At 39.5% G+C, this 17,137-nt stretch overlaps 1 protein-coding gene across 2 annotated transcripts in view; it reads right to left on the bottom strand.

The window, feature by feature from the left end:
- The window catches only part of GRM8 (glutamate metabotropic receptor 8), a 462,724-nt gene that overhangs the window by 82,949 nt on the left and 362,638 nt on the right, over positions 1-17,137 (bottom strand). For both annotated transcript variants that reach the window (XM_043550467.1, XM_007056854.3), the window contains exon 8: positions 8,653-8,789. In XM_043550467.1, coding sequence (XP_043406402.1) covers positions 8,653-8,789 — 137 coding nt within the window. The remainder of the gene's footprint in view (positions 1-8,652; positions 8,790-17,137) is intronic.

Here is a 17,137-nt window from a genome sequence, read left to right on the forward strand (position 1 = left end):
TCCCCTTTCTTCTGTTTGTTATATATATTATTTTTTACAAACTGCCTTCACTTCCCTCTAAATCAGGTCTTTTGCTGTTGTTGTTGTTTTTTTAACCACCACAAGGGCTCTTCCTCAGTTGTAAGATTGTGGGGTTTGGGGAATCTAATAAGGTGTTCTTAAATGATTCCCAATTATCATTCACATTTTTCTGATTAAATTCTTCCTCACAGCTGATTTGTCTCATAATTGTCTTCAACTTTGTGAAACTGGCGCTATTAAAGTACCAAGTATGTATAAAACTGGTCTGGACTTTATTTTGCTTGCACATTATAAATTGATCCATGAGCACTTGTATACAAGCTACTATTAATTTTTAATCATGTGATCAGTTCATGTTTATCTGTTAGGACCAGGTCAAATATAGAATTCCCTGTGTTGACTTCAGCACAGCAGAACTAAGTGTCATCCACGTACAGCTGCAACCACACCCCAAATTGCCCCATAGTTCTATACCATCCCCTATTTCCCTACACCCCAGTGACCTCAAAACACTTCCTAAAAAGACTTTCCTAAATTCAGCTAAAGTTTCAGTGCAATTTGGTATGCTGTCTTCACTTCCTACTCTAAACTGTAATGGTGTATAAATTGTTAATTAGTAACTCTATTTTTCCCAATGTTGGGTGGTTTCCAGAAATACACAAAGGGATTACTTTGCATATCAGTTAATAAAATTTGCTTTGAGATTGATCTGGATGAAAAACGCTATATAAATATACAAACATTAACAATATTTTGTGCTATAAATTAGTTAATACTCTTGTGAGGGACATAACAAGCCAGGACAGAAAGTATGGTAAAGTAAACAGAAACAAATATGAATTAGTAAATGAGCTGCCACGTGATGGTGGTTCTCTTTTACAAGACTCTATCCCCTGAAAATTCTATTCCAGAATGTTTTCTTTAATTTAATGATTTTTCATTTAGTAGTAGAGTTCAGTTATTTAAAGCAAATGCACAAAAATTAAAGGTAATTTAATCAACTACCCTGGCTGTTAACAATAAACATTATACCTCCAGATTTAAAGTACAGTTTAATTTTCAGCAACAAAAACAACCAACCAATGCTGGTGGCCTTAGCCTACTTTTTGCCCCGAGTTCCACACTGCCTCACAATTTGCTGCATACATACTGTTGGCAACACATTCACTGAACTACTTGTTATACCTGAATAGATGTTTCTCTGTGTCAAATATAATCACACTGACAAGTTCCATAGAGCAACTTACCCAACACTCGATGGCTCTTAGTTGCTCTATCATTGTACAGTGGCCTTGAGTGTGAAAGAGGAATTACTTATTTAAAAACTGAATAAGATTATTTAATTTATCATATGTCATAGGGGCTCTTTATATTTCTTGAAATGATCAGAAGTACATAAAAATAATCTGCAATCCCTCATGCTATGGCTATTTAAAGTGTAGTTCTTTCAAAGCATATTTGTTCCTGTATGTAAGGATCACAAAAATGACAGAATACTTACTGCTGAAGCAAGAGGCTTGTGACAAATTCATAGTCAAGTTTTTCATCACACTTCCCAGTGTTTTACTGTGTAAGCAACCCCATACTTCACTGGAGAAACCTGACTTTCACTGACCCGGACAAGGTGGGAAAAATCTTTATTTGTCTTAGCTCTGGAGCAGAGGCAGTTTTATTGGCAATGTGGCATCTTTCTAATGATGAACAAATGGTTATCCAAGTTCAGGGCATTTCCTCTGCATCTCACTTTGTTTCCCCTGTACATAGCATTTCATGGAAGCCTGACTTCTATTTCATTGGGGGAAAAAAAGACTATTAATTCTGTCACACAGTAAGCTTTAGAGGAGAAGATATGTTCTTTTTATGTATCTTTCTATTCATTGAACCCTGAATCAAAGGTCTGTTCAGGTGTTCAATAATGTACCATATGCTTCCTAATCTAATAGAAGTACTTCTCCAAACCAACTGATGTCTTTTCTACATCTATATTCATTTTGCTTTTTTCTTCAAAGGTAAAATGTTTAATAACATTGGGATGTGCAATCTCCCAATGCTACAAATGTTCCATTTTCCCGCTTTTTTCCTAATTAGGCACTCACAGAAGTGCTACTTTTAAAAATAATCTCTTTTTGGCCCAACCTACCTATTTCGCAGACTGGCCCACAGACTACATTCATTGTCTGCTGTTATTGATTGGGCTGTTAAATCTGGCATCTGCACTTCCTGCGAAGAGGCTCCCTGATGTATTCAGACTGTTAGTGAAGGAGAACATGAGTCATACTCATCTGTCAATTCTATTGAACACCCAGGTCTATTTTAGTGGAGCCTAGCAACTCTCCCCAGCACTATCTAATGGTCTTTTCCTGCCTGGCTTTGAGCTACCATATACTACAGAGAAAGTAAGTGGAACTTTTTCAGGAACAGTAGAGAAAATCCACCATTCAGTATTATTCTTAAGACATCCTGACCAATGTCATGATCATTTGCATTGTTGGAAAGCAAGGCTGAACTGTATTGCTTTGAGATTATTTGCATGCAAAAGCATACCCATCAACCACCCTGGTCACCATATAGTAAAATATATTAGGATGATGACGAGTGGTCCAACCTTTTTTATCCTCCATTAGGTGCTCCTACTAGGAGTTCTTGTTTTGTTTTTTAAATTTTTCCAATGTTATACTTCGAGTTTGGATTCAGCAATGTTCTATAAGATCAAATTTATATTAGCCATCAGAGGAAAATAGATTCTTTGGGTCCTTTAATGAAATGTAATGGCCTAGAGCAAGTCCTGAATCATGTTTACTACAGGTAGAGAAAACATCATGACCATCTTATATCATTTGCTTTTGCTGCAGGTAGACAAGAAGTCAGTATAGTTTTAATTCTGACTCATAAAAATTGAGGGATCTCAATTGTGATCCTCTCCTACAGGGCTAGGCTTATAATTTGCGAGGCCTCTAGCCACTGGACAGAGACTGAGCAATGACTCACCTCCTCTGGTGACGCTACTGCCAGAAGGTAAGTTCTGTCTGCTCTCTAGGATTTCCAGTGTTCAACTGTTCACCAAAGCTTATGCTTCAGGTCAGCACCGTCTTCTTATGATTACGACTATCTCTGCTAGATCTTCATATCCACAAAGGTTTAATTTAACCCTTCCTTAGCTGAAAAGCACTGCAAATTAAGATGCAGCCACAGAATAAAAGCCGTAAACAAGTCACTTAACATTCTTATATACAGTCTCTGTTAATCTGAGTGACCAGGCTTCTTCTTACTGCTAAAACAATCTTGTAAATCTGTGATGCTTTTTTTTTCTTCCCCAACTTCTATTCAGTGTAGGAGGAAAGAAATCTAATGTTAAGTACAGTTTTTCATAAACCTCCCTGTGTTTCACTGAAAAGTTTTATTGTGTTTAGACGTCTTCTTGTCTTGCTTCTCGAAGATGGTGATAATTCCAGTGTGCCTTTGCTTCAGCTTTTCATAGCCTCAACCAAGCCCCAGATATTAGCTGTTCTAAATTCTGGGTCAAACCAAAGCCCCAGGTCAACATGACCAACTTCAAGTTCAGATTTGAATCTGATCTTCCTGGTTCAGGAATTTGTCTAGTTACTGCAGTTGAGAGAAGCGGTCAGTAAGCATTTCTAGCTAGCGCTCATGTTACAACACATACTACTAAGTGACCCAAGTTCTAAAAGGGGATTCATTATTAATCATAGAAGGAAGTACATTTGCCAATTCATAAATGCCAAGGACTGCTAGCTTGTTTTTAACAGCTTTCCTCCTGCGGAGATGACATGGCTGAGGGCTCAAATTTGCTAAACCCACACATTTGTTGGGAAGTACTACATCTGACCTGGTATGCAGAGTACTGTAGCTAAATGAATAAAACATGATTTTTTGGTGGAAATAAAACTCCCGTCCTTTATGTGTTTCTTATTTGTTATGAATATGAGCACCTTTTTATGCAAATATTACTTCTTTCAATGTTTGCTCTGAAATACCTTGCCTGCTACTAGTAATAAAGAAATGGAAACCACAAACAGACACTTAACTTATTGTCAAGGATCATACTTTATAATAGCCCTAAATTTCTGTCATCATAATATAAAAATCAAATGCTTTGTGTCTGATTATTATTTATACTGAGCCCCTTTTAAGGGAGTCTGGGAGTGTAAAGGGATTTTAAAGGGGGTGTAAATGTACATTGCCACAGCGGTAAAACATGGCCTTATTGTGAATGAGAATCAGGCTCTTTGGGTTTGTGATATTCATTTGACAGCTTTAAGCATCTGCATTCAGATTGGTCTGGTAAAGGTCAAGTGTCTGATGTCTCCAAGCCAAACAAAATTCTGTTCTTGTGTTCAAGTATATATATAGGAGCTAACTATGCTTTTTTTATATTTTGACTTCTATATTGTGTTTGCCAGATGCTTTGCTTCCATATTAGCATTGTCAGGTTAAAGTGTTTATTCTTGTTGGTTCAGTGTTGAGCAGTAATCATAAACCCTGATTCTGGAAGCTGTAGCTGCTGCGGAGGGAATCTGAAAGGTCAGTCAGCCTGAAGGAAAGCTGAGGATTAAAGGAAGAAACCCGTATCATAGCTAGAAGGAGCTCTGAAGCCGGTCAAGTCTGCTGACAAACAAACCTTTAGGGATTCAGATATAGAGTCCTTATCTAACTACTCTATGTAAATACTAGTGTTAGTATTTTCTGCACCATGTGAAAGCCAATATCACACAAAAAGAGGGACAAGTTGCCCATGAGACCCTGAGGAGCCAGTGAAAACTTCTGAAGAACCAAAGTTCCCAGCACACAAATCCTGAAGGTCTGGCTTAGAGTCAGGACCAGACAAGAGGGTAGTCTGATGCACTGCAGCCAAAATCTGATAGAAAAAATATCGGGGACAATCCTGAAAAAAATTTCTAGTTCAATACTCCACAACAGAGAAATGTACTAAGCCTTAGCTAAACTTAACAGTGGCTATTGATTGTTCACAGAGAAAGCCCTAAGAATAGACACAAATCCTGCTCAAAAAAATTTCACTATCCTGCTCAAAAAAATATAGTTCACTGAAGTATGGCATTTACTGAATAAAGTAGATTTATGAGACAAGTGTATTAGCTTACGAAGCAGTTTGAAATGAAAATGTCGGCAGAAGCTGGAATAGACCATATGAACAGAAGTGTAGCATCATGCATCAAACTTAGAGTGGCACAGCAGGGACCTGAGTTCTAGTTTCTGGCCTGCTGGGTCCCCTTGGGCAGTATTCCCTCTGTAAAATGGGGATGATGATACTGTACTTACCTCCTTTGTAAAGCACTTTGAAATCTACTGATGAAAAAAATTAGTGTTAGGTATTATAGATGATATTTGGTTCATATTCATTAAAAATCGCAGTCATTTAACAACTGGGTATGTAATGTAGCTTCATTAAAAGGAAGGTATCCACTCTGGAGGGTGAGAAAGATATTGAAATAAAAAGGCCTGTCCTTTGTAGGTCAGTAATGTAAAAAGTTGGTCTATTATCTTACACCAGTATATTGCCTTTGATACACCCATTGCCATCAATGGAAATTCCACTGGGGATCAAAGACCATAATATGGTTTGCAGTGTGATGATTAACAGTGCTGGTAATTATCAGTAAAGGTTACCCAGTGCCCAATAAATGTTGTCTAGTGAAAGAAATATATTATTTTGTTACAATAGGTAATCAGTAGATAAAATAACACCCACACATGAACTAAGCTTAGTGAATAAGGAAATAGAACCTAAACAAAATCTATCATCATCATCAATAATTAATTTATTTCTATTGTGCGAGTGGCTAAGGATCCAAACAGGGATTAGGACCCATTGCACTAGGCACTTTGCAAATATGATTACACGGAAACAGTCCCTGCCCCAGAGAGTTTATAATCTAAAATGTAGACAATATGTGGCAGGTGAATAAGAAATCAAATAGGAGAGGAAGTAGGAGAGAAAGAGATGGAAGGACAAGATTGTAGCAGACACAGGTGTGCTTGTATTCAGTGTTTTCAGTTGTAACAGTGTTTTCAGTACTCCCTGGTACTTGCCAGCCTCACCTTATATTTCACACACCATCATAATTACCATATGACAATGACATACAGGCGCTATATAGAAAAGAACAAACAACCAGCAGCAACAGGACTGAAAAGCTAAAAGACTGAATGGGAGCTTTAGTCATCTTTTTTGGAAGAAAACATGAATGCAGTTACAACTAAATCAAACAGAACAAAGCACAAATAATTATGAAAAGTGTAAATATTTAAATAGAAATATTTCTCTTCACCGACAAGCTATTTCACATGCTACCAAAACTGTAGCATTTCATGGAATATGGAATCTATCCCAAAACTGTAAGGAACACAAATTTAGTTTCAAGTTCTTGTTCTCATGTGTTCAGGACCTGGCTAGTACATTTCTCCTTATGTTGTTGAGCACTTCTCTTTCACGTCTCCTATTTCTCTTACCCTACTCAGCAGACTGATACAAAGAGGAACTCTCCCTTTCATAGAAGACTACAGGAAGGAGATAACACAGGCACATAACCTGTTGTCAAAGGCTGCATATTTGTAGGCTTCTATTTGGGCCCCAAAAATAAACCAATAATGTCTGGCCAAGCAGCAATAGAAACTTAATAGTAGATATGGTAAGGTGATTTATCAGAGCCGTGGCTGAAAAGGGGAAGCTATTATATTGGTAGCACTCTGATAATTACTGCAAAGTAGTCTCAAAGGAACAATAATTTGTAAATACTTATAGCTTTGTTTTTGTTATTATTTATGTACCTGTTATACTGAAAACCAGAGCTGTGTGAAACTGACTCTTTGAGGTTTGCGTGATATCAAGATCCAATGGGTGGATCCAGTCATCAAGGTTCACAATTCCTGAAGTTCATTTTGTGTTTCAGGTTTGCAGAGACCCAGAGCTTAATTTGTAATGAAAGAGGTACTGGAGCTCAAGCAATTTTTTTACATTCATAACTGATGCAGCAAGCCCAGAGGTACTGGGGCTATGAACGGTCAAGTTTAGAGGTGCTGGGGCTCAGCCCTGGCAAGCCCTGGCACAAATTAAGCACTACAGAGACTCCAAACCAACCTCACACCAAACCCTGTAAGTTTTTTTGGGTTTACACTGAACCTGGTGAATTTCAGCACCCTCCTCCTATGATCATAATTTCCCCTCCTCCTTACATTGTGCTATTTTCTGAAGGAAAGGTGGTGTTCCATGGCCAGCAGCCTCTCCCCTTTAGGTTGTAGCTATCTGCATCTTTGGGGTGTGCATAGCTGGCCCTACCCCTTGTTGCAGGGATTCCCCATTTGATATGTTTCAGAGTAACAGCCGTGTTAGTCTGTATTCGTAAAAAGAAAAGGAGTACTTGTGGCACCTTAGTGACTAACCAGTTTATTTGAGCATGAGTTTTCGTGAGCTACAGCTCACTTCATCGGATGCATATGATGCATATAACACCATTTGATATGGTGTTTTCTGCTGAAAATATACTCCAGGGGGAGGTAAAGTGTCTTCAGTGAGGCAGCAATGGATCTTAAGAGCAATTCCAAGTTTAACTACTGATGGTGACAGGATTGGCTGCCAATTCACCTGCATTTTATGGATTAGACTTAGATTTCCACTCAAAAAAAACCAAACAAACAAAAAACGTGCTAGATGGGGAGCAGGCCAGCCAGCCAGCCATTTCCTGAAGATCTGATGGCTTGGGGAAAGGATTGTTGGCCTTTTCTTCACCAGCAGAGACCACCAGGTAGGGATGGTTTTGGGACTACCTGAATTAAGCAGGGTGCATGAAGGGTATGAAGGGATTTGGTATCTATTGGGAGGGTGGATATAATGAGGAGAACAGCATTCTGTGAAGGGGAAGGAGGATCCCCAGTCAGCTCAATTCTTCTTTGATGTTCCCTAAAGCCTGAACAGTGGTTTGGATTCATACTAAAACCCAGGATCTGGTAAAACTGCTCGCTTTCAGGTTTTGATGTGAAATGTTCCCACAGCCCAAATGAACTCTATGTACAACAGCTACCACAGTAGAAATGTATATTTTCATTTCTTGGCACCTTAATGCATGAATCTGGGCTATTTATTGTTCTTGTTGAAGTGTTATCCAAATTAACAGTATAAATATATAGCCATAACTTCATTCCAGCCTCTCCCTTTTTTATGTTCAGAAATTAACATTTTTATTGGTCTGGCAGCACAGTAGCCCTGTACTTCACTTTCATGTGGGTGATCTGAAGTCAGGAGTGATTGCTGGACAAATCTGCCCCTTGATTCAAGGAAATTGCACCCATTTGCATCAAGGACATGAGTGGTGTGCATCCAATCTTTTTGTGTAATAGCCTACTTATGAAGAAGAAACTTCCATTACCCCTACCTGGCTATAGAGAAGATTCTAAAATACAGTTTAACAGAACAGAGGAACACAAAGGGAAATCTGTACTAAAATACAGGATATTGTTTTAGCTCCCTTGCTTAGGAGAAAAATGAGAATTTTCTTGCTGCTGCCAATTATAAAAAATAATATATGTTTTTTAAACGAAAGCTCAAATGCTCTAACTTCTCATTAATGAGAACTATGTAATCAGCCTGCTACTTACAGTTAGGTGAAGTTGATTTGTCCAGTGACCAATTACTTTGTATTCTGCACTTTTGTTGGTCATTTGATACTGAAATATATCATAGCGCCCAGGTGCATCTCCATTTTCATTGAAAATAACAGGCGTTCCAGCACTCCCTACAAAAAAGTTGAACAACAATTGAAATAAAGTTCCTCCAAAAATATTCTCATAAATCTACTTTAGCTTCTATTTTTTTTCTTTAACATGTGCTGGAAAAAATGAGACAATATGATACGATTACATCAAGCAAGTTTTCATGCAATGTTGCCAGCATTATAATAAACCTAAAAAACTTGTAGAGAAAGGCCATTGTTACTTGTAGAGAAAGGCCATTGAAAGGACGTTATTACTTGCATCACAATATAAACTGTCCGTCAGTGCCAGCTAACCTATGTAAAATTAATCAAACCAAATTACAAAGGTAAAAGTTCAGTTAAATGTTTAACACTGATTAACATTAGATGGCTATCTTAAGAAGCAGGGATAAAATCCTGGCCTTGTTGAAGTCAATGGCAAAACTCACACTGACTTCAAAGGGGGTCAAAACTTCACCTCAGGACTGAGTACAGTGTAACAAAAGTGCAGGCAATAGTCAGGCTGTGTCTGATCAGCTGAGAGTTCTACAGGCATAGGGGAACTCTCAGCTAAGCTGGCATAGCCTGGTCTTGCACCACACACCCCAAGGCCCATCATATGGGGCATGCTAACAGCAGCAAAGGGTTTTGCTGGAGTGCTACTGGACTCTGGCTAGTCTCAGCTAGTGAACAGTCACTTTGGGACAATTGCCAACTGGCATAGAGTTAAACCAGCATAGAACGGGTGTAACTCAGTGACGAATAAAGCCCAGAGTTTCTCAGCAATTACAATTGTCAGGAGTGGTGTACTGAAGGTGTGGCGAATTCCAACTCCCTCCACCCTGAAAATTAGAAAATGAGAGAACAGTCAAAGTGTTGGAGGAAGAAAGCAATGTGGGATTCCACTTGTGGAAGTGGATAGCTACATGCTATGGTATAATGTTAAAAGACTTTGGGGGCCTGTATCATGACTTAGCTAGAATATCTAGAATATCTTCAGCGGAGGATGAGGTTGGAGATCCACATCTGGGAGTTGCCTTTTGGTGGACCTACCTGTGTGAAATGACTTGGGTTGGTTTTGTGAAAATTTTGCAATATTGCAAAGCTCTGGTGGCTGAAAACAATGGCTAAAACAACATGGAAAACCAAGTCTCAGTTCTCTGCACGTTCCTCTATCCCCACTCCGGAGGCAGTGAAGCATTCGAACGATGAGAGGCTGCAAAGAATCTCAGGTGCCAGGTCGCCAAAAGGAAACTGGACAACTCTCAGTGTGCACTTATAACTGCAGAACACTGACGAGGGAGGAATCGATAAACCGTCTCATGGAGGAAAAGGCAAAAACAGCCTGCGATGTGCTGGGTGTTTGCGAAACATGACGAAAGAAGGAGATGGAGGTCAGCTGGAGGATGGAAGCACGACATTCTAGGAAAAGGAGAAGGCATGAGGACAGTTGGAGGAGTCAGATTCATCATAAACAAGGAATGGTCTTCGAAAATTGTCTCATGTCATTTGAAGTCATTGTGTATCGGGATGCTTTACCTCCGATTGAACCGAAATAGTACCCTCAAAATCATCCAGATCTATGCTCCCACAAGTGCATGAGAAGACGATGATGTGGAAGGATTCTATCAGCAACTGGAGGAAACCCTCGTTCAGAGTTCCACATAAACTATTGTAATGGGAGATTTTAATGCCAAGGTTGCAAGAGGGAGAGAGGGTGAAAAGTTCATAGGAAGGTACGGTATCGGAGAATGAAACATGCAAGGAGAATGACTAGCTATATTGGCAGAGACAAGGAAAATGTTCATTGGTTACACCTGGTTCTGAAAGAAGGCCAACAGAAGATGGACCTGGATTGCACCAAATGCAATGACAAAAAATGAAATCAATTACTTTCTGATCGATAGACGACGCATCGTGCAGGATATTTCAGTAGTGCCATCATTCAATATTGGTAGCGATCATCGCCTACTGAGAGCCAGACTCACGTTCACTGTGAAGGTGGAGAAAAGGGCCCTGTGTATGGTAAACAGAAGGTGCCAACCAGTAGCTTTTGATGAGGCAATCCTGAAGGAAAACATTTCTAGGGAAGATTGGAGCCTCCTGGACGACTGCAACGATGATTATGAGAACTTCAGTAAGAGACTGAAACGGTGTGTGAAATCAGCTGAGCATGAAAGACCAAGAAGAGCTAGCGGAAGAATCTCAGAGAATACAAAGACTTTATTGGAGAAGAGGAGGAAAATGAAAAGAAATGGCAGTGACAGGCTTGAGTACTCCCCTCTCTGCAAGCTCATATGAATGAAGTTGAAGGAAGACTTTGAGAAATTTTGAACTGAAAAGCTCCTAAAGGCTGCTGAAGATCGCAAAAGTCTCAAAAAATGCAAATGGGAACTGGAGTTGTAAGGTCATCATTATCGGCTTTGAAGAACAGGGACGGAGAATTAGTAACCGATTGAACAGAGGTGGAGGCAATCTGCAGGGATTTCTATACCCAGCTGTTTGCATCCCGTATAGATGTCCCAAGGCCATCACTTCACCAAACCGATGAACACATACTCCCGGTTCTCATCAGCGAAGTCTGTCATGCAGTCCATCAAACTAAAGAGGGGAAGGCTCCAGGCAAGGACGGTCTAACAGCAGAAGTGCATAAGGCAGGAAGTCAGGAACTTTGGAAAGCTCTCACCCAAAGGTTTAGCTGCTACCTGGAAATCCAGAAGATAACGTCCAGTTGGAAAGAGTTCAATACCATCTTGTTGCATAAGAAAAGCGATCGAGAAAATCTAAAGAACTATCACCCAATCTGCCTGCTTTCGCATATCTATAAGTTGTTCACTAAAATAATAACAAATTGACTGTCACGAAACCTGGATGAACAGCAACCTAGAGAGCAGGCCGACTTTCGAAGGAATTACAGCATGAGAGACCACATCTTCACTCTAAACCAACTACTAGAGCATTCAAGGGAATACAAGTTCCCTTTGTGCATTGCCTTCATGGAATACAAGAAGGCTTTTGACAGCATAGAGACTAACGCTGTTCTTGAAGCTCTTTCAGAACAGGGCATCAGCATGAAATATATCACATTACTAAAGGAAGCAAACTCTGGCTGCAGCACGGACATATCGCTGTTCGATACTCCCCTCCGAATCCCCATCGAGAAAGGTGTGAAACAAGGAGATAGTGTTTCACCAAAATTATTCACAGCCTGTCTTGAATTGGTTTTTCAACTAGCAGACTTGAAAGGCTGAATTAATATCAACGGCGAGCGGCTAAATCATCTCAGGTTCGCAGATGATATAGTGCTGATAGCCGAAAATACAGCCCAGCTTGACAGAATGCTTAAAGAACTGAACGCGAAAAGTAGTCAAGTTGGATTAAAAATGAACTGGCCAAAAACGAAATACATGAGATCAGATGTTCTGCCAAGAACCCAAATAACTCTTGGAGGAGAGCAGATCCAAGAGGTTGAGAAATATATTTATTTGGGCCAGGAAGTCAACATGCGCCATGATCAGAAAGGCGAACTGTCGTGCAGAAAAAAAGCTGGATGGTGCACATTCAATAACATCAAGGACATCCTCCAAGGAAAGATCAGCAAAACAACTCGTGCAAATCTTTTTAACTCGACCGTGCTTCCAGCAATGTTATATGGCAGCGAAACATGGTCACTGACAAAGACTGAAGAACATCAACTGTCTGTCACACAGAGGGCAATGAAACAAACATTTCTGGACATTTCGCTCCTCGATCACATCCCCAGTGAAATAATTAGGCAGCAGTCTGGAGTGCGAGACGTTGTTGTTGAAAGTAGGCTCAGCAAAATGCAGTGGGTGGGACATGTGGCCTGACTCAGCGACAACAGATAGACCGCAGCTATATCCGAGTGGTATCCGTGAGAACAGAAACGGCCACGTGGTCGGCCTCCAAAGAGGTGGGATGATTTCCTAACAAAGAGATATGGACAAGCATGGCGAAGGATGGCCAGAGCAAGAGAAGATTGGAAGACGTGTTGTGGTCGGCTCAGTCTCAACTGATGAAGGACCAACAGTCTATGCAGTCTATGCAAAGCCATACCAAAAATCTCTAGACATTCTGTTCAAACTACAAACAATTGTTATAAGTTCAAAATCATTTTATGATCATTTGTCAGCAACCATTTAACACTGTATTTTAAAAGTAAGTAGATGGAGGCTTTCCATGTTTTATCCACTTATAGTGTAGTTATGCTGCAATCTATTATTTTAACCTATGATTGATGCAGGTACTTATACGCAACATGTCACCATTGTAACTATATTGAGTGCTTCACAACAGAAGGTATATGGTAGAAATCTTAGGAATGAGAGAACTGGTTTGGATAAACTTAGAGCTTAGCTGGACCTTCACCTGACCCTCAAACCAAACTTTTTCTGAGGCTCAAATGCATTTATGTTTCTTGTTGTCCATTTCTTACTCACTTTCAGAACCAAAAGTATCAAAATATTTCAAGAAAGTCTGTATTTCTAGCCTGCCTGGAATCAGGAAGTACTTCAATCTCTATTCATAAGGTCTCCAGACCATTTTAAAAAGCCCAAATGGGAAGTATGTGGAAACATTACTCTAACCTGTCTCCCCCACATGCCAACCAAAAGGGGGTGGGGTGACTATGCTGAACCCTCAAAGAAGTGCAGCAAATTACATTCTTCTCAGCGCAACATCAATACTTCCCGATACTCCCTCTGGGGGTGCAGCGGTGCACCATCCCTTCTGTAGGACTGTAGTTCAATCGTGATATAGCCCTAAAGAGTCATACAGAAGGACAAGCAGATGGGCTGGATATCTGAACCAGTCCCCTGAACTTTGCACATCACTAACATAGTCCTTTTTAGGTGTGCATTTTTCAATTTTTAGCATCCTTTTAAAGGGAGTTTCTGTGATTGACAATGCATATTGTAAGTATTCTGTGGCCTCCTAACGTCCTCAGAGCTCTACAGGCGCAGTGGGGCTAGAACTCAGAACCACCTCCTCCCACTTGAACAAGAGGAGACTCTTTCTTAACATGACACATAGCTGGGTAGTTCTGATTGCATCCAGCTGAAGGCAATGCATATCAGACAGTTCAACACAAAATAAAGGGAAAGATTACCATTTATTAAGGCTAAAGTCATATTTCCTTATCATAATTTGAAGTAATAATCTAGTACTGAAAAATCCCACCCACCCTGGGTAGCAGCAAATGACTTTTTGTGGTCAACTAGCATATTAGCTAAACAGTATTAAATAATGGCCTTCTGACCCAATCATAGGTGAACCCTTCAAAACTGAGGTCGTTTAAACAAGGCCAACACTGTGATTCAGGAAAAAAAAAAATCATAAATGAGGAGTATGTATGAGAGAGGGGAGCAAAAGGAAGCTAATATTATAGAAGTGTTTGATTATTTTAAACCTTTTGGCAAGAAGGATTCGTTATGGTAAACAATTGTTTCACAAGAGATTCCTTAGACATGAAAGATAAAGTCAGTGAAGGTGTAAAATATCCACAAGCATGATATAGCTAGCTGAATATAATGTATGACAATACATCCTTTGTATGACATACAACACACATTCGGTGTTAATATTACTGAATCTGAGAGGAATTAAAGAGTCCTTAATGAAAATGAATGTGTGTGGTGTTGTGTGTGGAGGACTCTGAACAGCTAGAAAAGCAGATACTGAGATAGTGGTTGACTCTGATAGACAGGCATTGATTCCCCAGTAAAGGACCTTAAAATTAGTGCAGTGGTCAGCCTTTTAGACATGTAATTGGCTTTTTGAGAGAGGAAAAATGCTAATTTCTATCATAGTCCTGGGATTCCTCATATAGAAATGTTTAATGCTTCAGGAACTTGGTGTAAATGCTAAAAAAAAAAATGGCTGTGATGATAGGCTGAATCAGGGCCACATACCAACAATTCCAAACTCTCCTGCAGCAGATTCAGTACAGCGATTTCCATAATATTTCATCAAATCTCAACACCTTGCCATTCTTATCATGCCAGCATATCAAACTGTATCTATTTTCTTAAAGACAGGTTTCAGAGTAGTAGCCGTGTTAGTCTGTATTCGCAAAAAGAAAAGGAGTACTTGTGGCACCTTAGAGACTAACAAATTTATTTGTGCATAAGCTTTCATGAGCTACAGCTCACTTCATTGGATGCATTCAGTGGAAAAACTGAATGCATCCGATGAGGTGAGCTGTAGCTCACGAAAGCTTATTCTCAAATAAATTTGTTAGTCTCTAAGGTGCCACAAGCACTCCTTTTATTTTCTTAAAGTAAGTGTTAATACAGAAAAGCCTCATTATTGAAACCCTAATCCTGGAAGCTGATCCATGTGGGTGGATCCTTTTTTCCACTGGAAGTCCCACTGAAAATGAAGTCTCATTGTGGGGGTATGCCCAGGTAGATCAGCTTACAGGACTGAGTCCTTTTGATGCATTCAAATATAGACAATAGACTGGTCTACAGAGAAAATCTCAGAATGTACTATAGCTTAAAAAATGTGTTAGAATTAAGCCATATTGGAAGAATGTGGCAGTTTATAGGATCATCAGTCATTATGATTAATAATATAATCAGTTTTGAGTGCTAAGGATTTTATATAGCTTCTCTTTTTAATTAACTGTTAAAAACAACAAAGAAAATGTCTGATGTACATTAATTAAAATGTGATTGGGGGAGTAGCAAAGGAAAAGCTCATATTTGAACTGACAATACTTAGAAATCCCAAAAGGGAAGGAAGTATCTTTAACATTTAAAAGGAACTATTTGTCACTGATATGCATTTCAATAAGACAGAAGAAAATAGAAGGGTTAAATGAAATCAACTCAGATTAAAAAGAGGAGTTGTTAAAACATTTTATACTTGGTTAAGGGACAGAAACGGCAAAGAATTATCAACAATTAGGTAGAACTGAGGGAGTCTAATTTGCGAATGTTAGGCTGGCAGACAAAAGAGCAATATGCACTGTATCCAGTTATGTAAGGTTCAGTTATAAATGCAGCTATTATCTATGCAATCTCCATACAGAAGATCATATTCAAACAATGAACAATATGGTCTCTAAAATAGCAAACAATTATTGTTCTACAGCTATTAAAATTTGCATTTTCAAACAAAGATCTTTGATAACAGCACTCTAGAATTACTGATCATGAGCTGTTTCAAAGTAGCAGCCGTGTTAGTCTGTATGAAGCCAGTGAACGATTCTCCCTTATCATGTGAGATGATACTGTTGCCAAGTGGCTGGCTCACAGAGAAGATAAGGGGCCCAGGTACTACAGTTCATATTGTAGAAGCCTATTTTAGGAGGTGCTGGATGATTCTAGTTCTGATTCCACAGAGGTGGTATAATTTGTCTGGTGTCTGTTGCCTGCAGCATATGGATTCATTATAAACCTGCTGCCCATTACATTTCTGCACAAGAGACAGCCAGAATCCCACACCTTGCATTCCTGTGCACAAAGGGGAAGTGTTAGTGCCATGAGTGATAACAGATGTCCAGAAGGGAGCAGACTAGAGCTACGGCTTCACTGCCTCATGCACTATCAGCTATATCAGAGCTAATACTGGGACGAGCACTCTGCACCCTATGTGCACGCAGTGGCTGATCCACATGTGCTTCCTTCTCCCAGCAAACCTTGAGGCATTCTGCCAGTTCTCTCCATAATGAGGAAGTGTATCAGAGAAGCTTATCTGGCTTACAGCTGGACTGCACAGCAAGTTAATGGAGAACTACTGGAGTCACACAGTAAGTACATCGCTGTATTCCTATGAAAATGGAAACATACAGAAGAATCCATTAAAAAGTCAACATTTTCCTACCCACATAACTCCTATTCTATTTATATAGAAAAACAGTGGTAATCTCACCTACCATGTGACTGTTGGCAAATCACATGGATACAGTGAGACATCAGAAAAAAATCAGTTTTTGTGCAGCAACCACAGCACTAGGATGCATCAGAGACACAATGTTGCATTTGTGTGAAAGAATGGGCTGGAGTCTATCAAAATGTCAGTGGGCAGATAAAATTCATTTTTTAAAAATGTAAATAAATACACGATGATTTTAAAAGTTGGGTTTTTTTAACATATCTTGCACCTTCAGCAGTAGCTGGTGTATTTTTCACAGTCCTTCTCAGAACAGCTAATGGTCCTGATGTCCTGCAGAGGGAAAATGAGAGCTCTTTTGCCTTAAATGTATGCCGGGAACTGAGTGAGTCGAGAACTGCTAGGGAGCCTGTGTCACAAATATAACTGAACTTTATTTGAAGTACTGTCAGCAAAATAGTACATAAAGCTCAAGAGAACAGTATAGTTGTCACTGACTCCCTCCCCTCAGAAATCACATATCCTCCCTAGCT

Source organism: Chelonia mydas, chromosome 1, assembly GCF_015237465.2.
Source record: "Chelonia mydas isolate rCheMyd1 chromosome 1, rCheMyd1.pri.v2, whole genome shotgun sequence".
In the NCBI taxonomy this organism is placed as follows: domain Eukaryota; kingdom Metazoa; phylum Chordata; order Testudines; family Cheloniidae; genus Chelonia; species Chelonia mydas.